Here is a 4,873-nt window from a genome sequence, read left to right on the forward strand (position 1 = left end):
CTTTGCTCGTGTAATAAAACCTTTAATGTCCACAGAAAATATTCATCCAAAAACATGAGAGATAATTTGCATCCATTTCATTAACAAACCTGTGATATGCAGTTCTGATTTTGTGATATGCAGTCCTGATTGAAGGTCACTTTAATGTTTGTATTATATATATATATATATATTTAAATATTAAGTAGGAATAATTTAATGTTTAAATTAAAAAGCTTTTTTTCAAAGTTCTGCTGAAACTTTGTTTTATTCTTTGTACAGTAGGATAGAATAAATACTCATTTAAGATATTTATTTAACTTATGTAAGTTTGTTATAACACTTTGGTACCAAAAGGTCTATAAGCAAAACATGATATTAGCTAAGCTGAAAAAATGTCATTACTTTGGTGATGTAAGAGACAACAACGTTTCAAGGTTTTCTACCTAATGGTTAAGCACTGTTTGGATCCAATAATATAATTTCCCTTTGTAATGAATTGTATTTAGCCAATCAACTACTTGCAGTGGAAATATAGCACAAATAGTTTCAACCACGTGATTTTAAGTAAGCGGTTTTCCTTCACCTTCCCCCTGTCCGTTTTCATATATGTACAAAAATGACGTCATTAAAAGTTTAGTGACTATATAAAGAGATAGATTTCTATGAACCGTGTAGTGTATAAGCCTGAATAGATTCACTTTTCATCATGAAAACTTTGTTCTCCCTTTCCCTAGTGCTAACATTCGGTGAGTGCTTCACTTCTGAAAATGTATTTAACAGACTGCTAATTTTGTGTAGGAATTCTATATAAATTCTACAGAATTACTGTTACAGGTAAACGTAACATTAAAACACTAAAACATTTGTTGATTCAATGTTGATTAATAACCCTCCTACTGTATTTTGAGTGTATTTGGCCAGACACTGATTTCTGTAACGTTATGATGAAATTAAACATAACTCTGAGTATATTATACCGATAATTTGCATTAATTTCTAATATTTAACACAAAAAAGTAAAAGCTATGAAAAGAAAAACATTTTATCTATTGAAAGCTGTTTTATTTTGTTTGAAATGACCCAACAGATAACATAATAGGAGGGTTATGAAATATCGAACTCTTGTTCGGTGTTCTTTGTATTAAGCAGTGAAGTTTGTTACTGCGGGCACAGGTAAGTGTGGCCTAGATCTCGCAATTATCTATACGTGCTTAATAAAACTGGGTACGAAAGTTAGCTTGTTACGTAAGAAAAGGGCATAGCTGTATGACAGTTGAAGATTGCTGTCCTACTCTCACTTCGAGGTCACTAGGTTCTGTTACACAGATATCATCAATTACTAAATAAACAGTTCATACCAGAGTCGTCAATACATGTTCCTGTCCCATTTGCTGTAAGAAACTTGAGGCTATACAAGTTTTTTCACATGTTTATATGAGTAACTTCATACATTTTAGTCATTGCCCTAGTTTGTTTTTCACTCGTTGTTTTTATGCAAGAATTTGCCAGTTGATTGCTTTAGATGCTTACTCAGAATAATGATATTACTATTTTAATGTCTTAACCCCACTGTTTTTAATCATATAAGGATTAATTTTGCTCTTTTCATTTACTAGGTAGAAATAACTAATTTATATCCATAGTTAATTATAATAATTTAAACAAATATACATGTATTTCAACTATATTATATGGTTTAGTCATAAGTATTAGTCTCAAAACGAGACCTTGTTATTCTACAATGCAAACTAGAAATTAACAATTTAATCACTACTTTTTGATATGCCATGGTAAGATCAGTAGTTTTAACGAAAAATTCACATTTGATAAAACAAGGGCAAACGTGTTCAAATATTGCTTCTTATTTTCTTTCTTCCAGTATTTTAAATTTCACTATCTTTATTATTAAGTTTCTGCAGAAAAATAATAACCTAAATCCTAAATAAAAGATATTATGTCACCACTGAACATTGCTATCTTATAAATCCTTGGTGTGTAGCGAGAGTTTACTTCTAATTTTAAATTTGGTTCTACTCTTCCCCCTCTATAACTATTTGATTATTCACACGAAAAATATGATTTTGGAAAAAAAATCAAAGTACGGTTTAGCTTATATAACGATTATCTATAATTATCTACACTGTCGTTGATATTGCTGAATTTGGAAGGTTTTCACTCACACTTAAGTTTTCCTGGATCAGTCTGTAGCTTATTAAATTAAACTACCGTTGTTTTCCACAGCCGCTTACCAAGTTTATTGTAAGGATTGTCACATGAGGGAGCTGGATTTGTGTGCATCCACACTCCTGCTGTTTAATCAAGATGACGGAATTGCCCAAACAGAAGCCGATTTGAACAAACAGTGCACGTGAGTATTATTCTTTGTTTTATCAACAACTCAGTTGTACATAAAAAAATTGTGTAAATATGTAGGAATTGAAATAACTGTTTTAAGCACTGTTGGTGTAATAAGGTAGTGTATCATTAAGCATCATCGAGTGCTAATTCATGGATGTACAACACTTGTATATCCCTGACATGTTAACATGAAAACAGTTTAAATCTTCTGGATAATTGACTTAGTCCCATTTTTTTTCACAACCTATGACTCAAATCGTTTTACATTTTTTCTTCTATTTTTTTCAGTTATATCCGAGAAGTATATCAGTGCCTGAAAAACTATACAATAAACTGCATGACACAAGTTCAACGTGAGCTCGTTGGGTTTTTTAGCGAAGGCTCTGAGAAACTGATGAATGACTATTGTACTCCTGGGTCCAGTATACGAAACGGTACGTTGTTAGTGTTCTTACGTAGCACTACTAAGACGATTGAGCAGAAGATAGTATATGTCTTACGTTATAAAACAAACATTGGAAGAGAAATGAAATTACAAAGTGCATTTTTCAAAAAATGCTAATGATACTTTTATGTAAAGATAATATTAAGTTTGGATTATAAATTTCTAGTGATGTTGTACGTCGAATTATGAACGCATAATACTTGAATTAATTGTAGTTTTGTTTTAGTTCTAGTTTGCAAGCACTAAATGGCTAATTCTAAACATTTAAGAATGAATCATATTTGTTTCCTTGTTGCGATATTTCATTGTTGATATAGTTGCTAATCGTGTTTCGTGATTGTAAATATATATTTTCAGATTATCTTAAGAACGCTCCTTGTTTGAACAGTGCGAATGATGAAAATATAAAATGTCTTCGAGATCTACAGGTCGCTTTAGAAGTCGTTGGGGATGCAAAATTTGAAAACCGTATTCCCATCGCTTGCTGGTAAGATTCTTCTTATTTGATATAAAAACTTAATTGCCGTTTTGGAAGTTCGGATTTTTGTTTATGTACTAGGATAAGAAGCAAATATAGGTAAGCTTCACGTGCAACGTTATAAGTACAGAAAAATTAAAACTAAAAACATGATAGAAACAAATAATGAATGACATGAAATATCCATTTGAAAAGTACGCTGTGCTATCACCAAACACTACACAACAAACCGTGTGTTTCGCTATTTACAATGTTAACTCTCCAAATATTTTCAAAGCTCTTAAGTCCTAGCATTATCATTAACTTTTGATACGCCATTTTATTTGTCAACGAGACTACCCTTGTCGTATTAATTACAATATCATATTAGACAATATATATATATCAATGGCAGTTTTTACTTTTGCAATTCTTTATTTTTAACTTACTTAACCTGATATGCAATGTATGTATTTCAAAATTAAATGCCAGATAACTGGTAAAATTTGAGTACAGCGCAAGTGGTTAGTTTTAGGGTGTGTTATCAATTATTTATTAGTTAACACAATGTGTAAAATAATTTTTGTAATTATTCAAAAACACTAATTCTTTCTTATGAATTTACACTGTTTCAATTTATCAGTGCCTACCGCCGATACGAGGCCTGCTTCCAAGAAAGACTGGAGAAAAAATGTGGCAAAAATGCTGTTGAATTCATCCAAGAACTTCTGCGAATAGCAATTTCCCGTGTTCCGGAAATAATCTGCACAGGTTACGGACGAAACAACAGCGAGTGCACCACTCTACTCCCTAGTTCTGGCAGTAGTCCTAAAGGATCACAGTCTAACTCTGCATTGTCCCGTTTACTATCCACCTACTTAGCTACTATTTAAAACAACCAGGAATTTTTAGCTTTCTATGATGCAGAAGCTTTTATTGTTGACATGAAGGTTCAGATTATATATTTAGAAAATATATTTCCCACTAAGTATTTTATTGTTTTTTTAACTGTATATTTTAACTCTATTGTTATGCTGGTTATATCAACCATCTCAATAAAAGTTATTGTTGTTAAATGACTCGGGCCTCTATTAAACAATGCAGTATGAAATATTGACCTACATTTATTTTGGGAATATATTTATCAATACATGTCAATAAATCTGTGGATTTCAAGAGAAGAGGTAAACTGATTTTACCCCTTAGGACTAGTAAAACCATATTAATGATGTTGGTTGTGAAGTTTCGCGCAAAAGCTACTCAAGGGCTAACTGCTCTTGCCGTCCCTAATTTTGAATTGATAAATTATATGGAAGGTAACCAGTCAGCACCATTCACCATCAACTCGTTGGCAACCCTGGTCCAATAGTAGAATTTGACCGTCACTTTTATAATGCACCCACGGCCCCAGAGTACAGAGCACAATTTTGTTTTTGATTGTTTTTAAATTTCGCGCAAAGCTACACGAGGGCTATCTGTGTTAGCCGTCCCTAATTTAGCAGCGAAAGACTCGAGAGAAGGCAGCTAAAGTCATCACCACCCACCGCCAATTCTTGGGCTAGTCTTTTACCAACGAATAGTGGGACTGACCGTCACATTATAACGCACCCACGGCTGAAAGGGCGAGCATG

At 32.5% G+C, this 4,873-nt stretch overlaps 1 protein-coding gene across 1 annotated transcript; it reads left to right on the plus strand.

Annotated features, from left to right (window-relative positions):
* The first annotated feature begins 617 nt into the window (after positions 1 to 617).
* LOC106468246 lies at positions 618 to 4,254 on the plus strand. The gene is made up of 5 exons (XM_013928663.2): positions 618 to 728; positions 2,224 to 2,350; positions 2,629 to 2,774; positions 3,143 to 3,272; positions 3,886 to 4,254. Exons 1-5 carry the CDS (start codon positions 689 to 691, stop codon positions 4,133 to 4,135), a joined length of 693 nt encoding a protein of 230 aa, XP_013784117.1. The 5' UTR covers positions 618 to 688; the 3' UTR covers positions 4,136 to 4,254.
* The last annotated feature ends 619 nt before the right edge of the window (positions 4,255 to 4,873 follow it).

Source organism: Limulus polyphemus, unplaced genomic scaffold (assembly GCF_000517525.1).
Source record: "Limulus polyphemus unplaced genomic scaffold, Limulus_polyphemus-2.1.2 Scaffold2933, whole genome shotgun sequence".
Taxonomy (NCBI): Eukaryota; Metazoa; Arthropoda; class Merostomata; order Xiphosura; family Limulidae; genus Limulus; species Limulus polyphemus.

Bases quoted from the DNA above. Each gene is read 5' to 3' on its own strand.
- LOC106468246 (XM_013928663.2), top strand. From the start codon at position 689: ATGAAAACTTTGTTCTCCCTTTCCCTAGTGCTAACATTCG. The intron at 2,775-3,142 runs GTACGTTGTTAG...ATATATTTTCAG, and splicing joins TGGGTCCAGTATACGAAACG to ATTATCTTAAGAACGCTCCT. The intron at 3,273-3,885 runs GTAAGATTCTTC...TCAATTTATCAG, and splicing joins CGTATTCCCATCGCTTGCTG to TGCCTACCGCCGATACGAGG.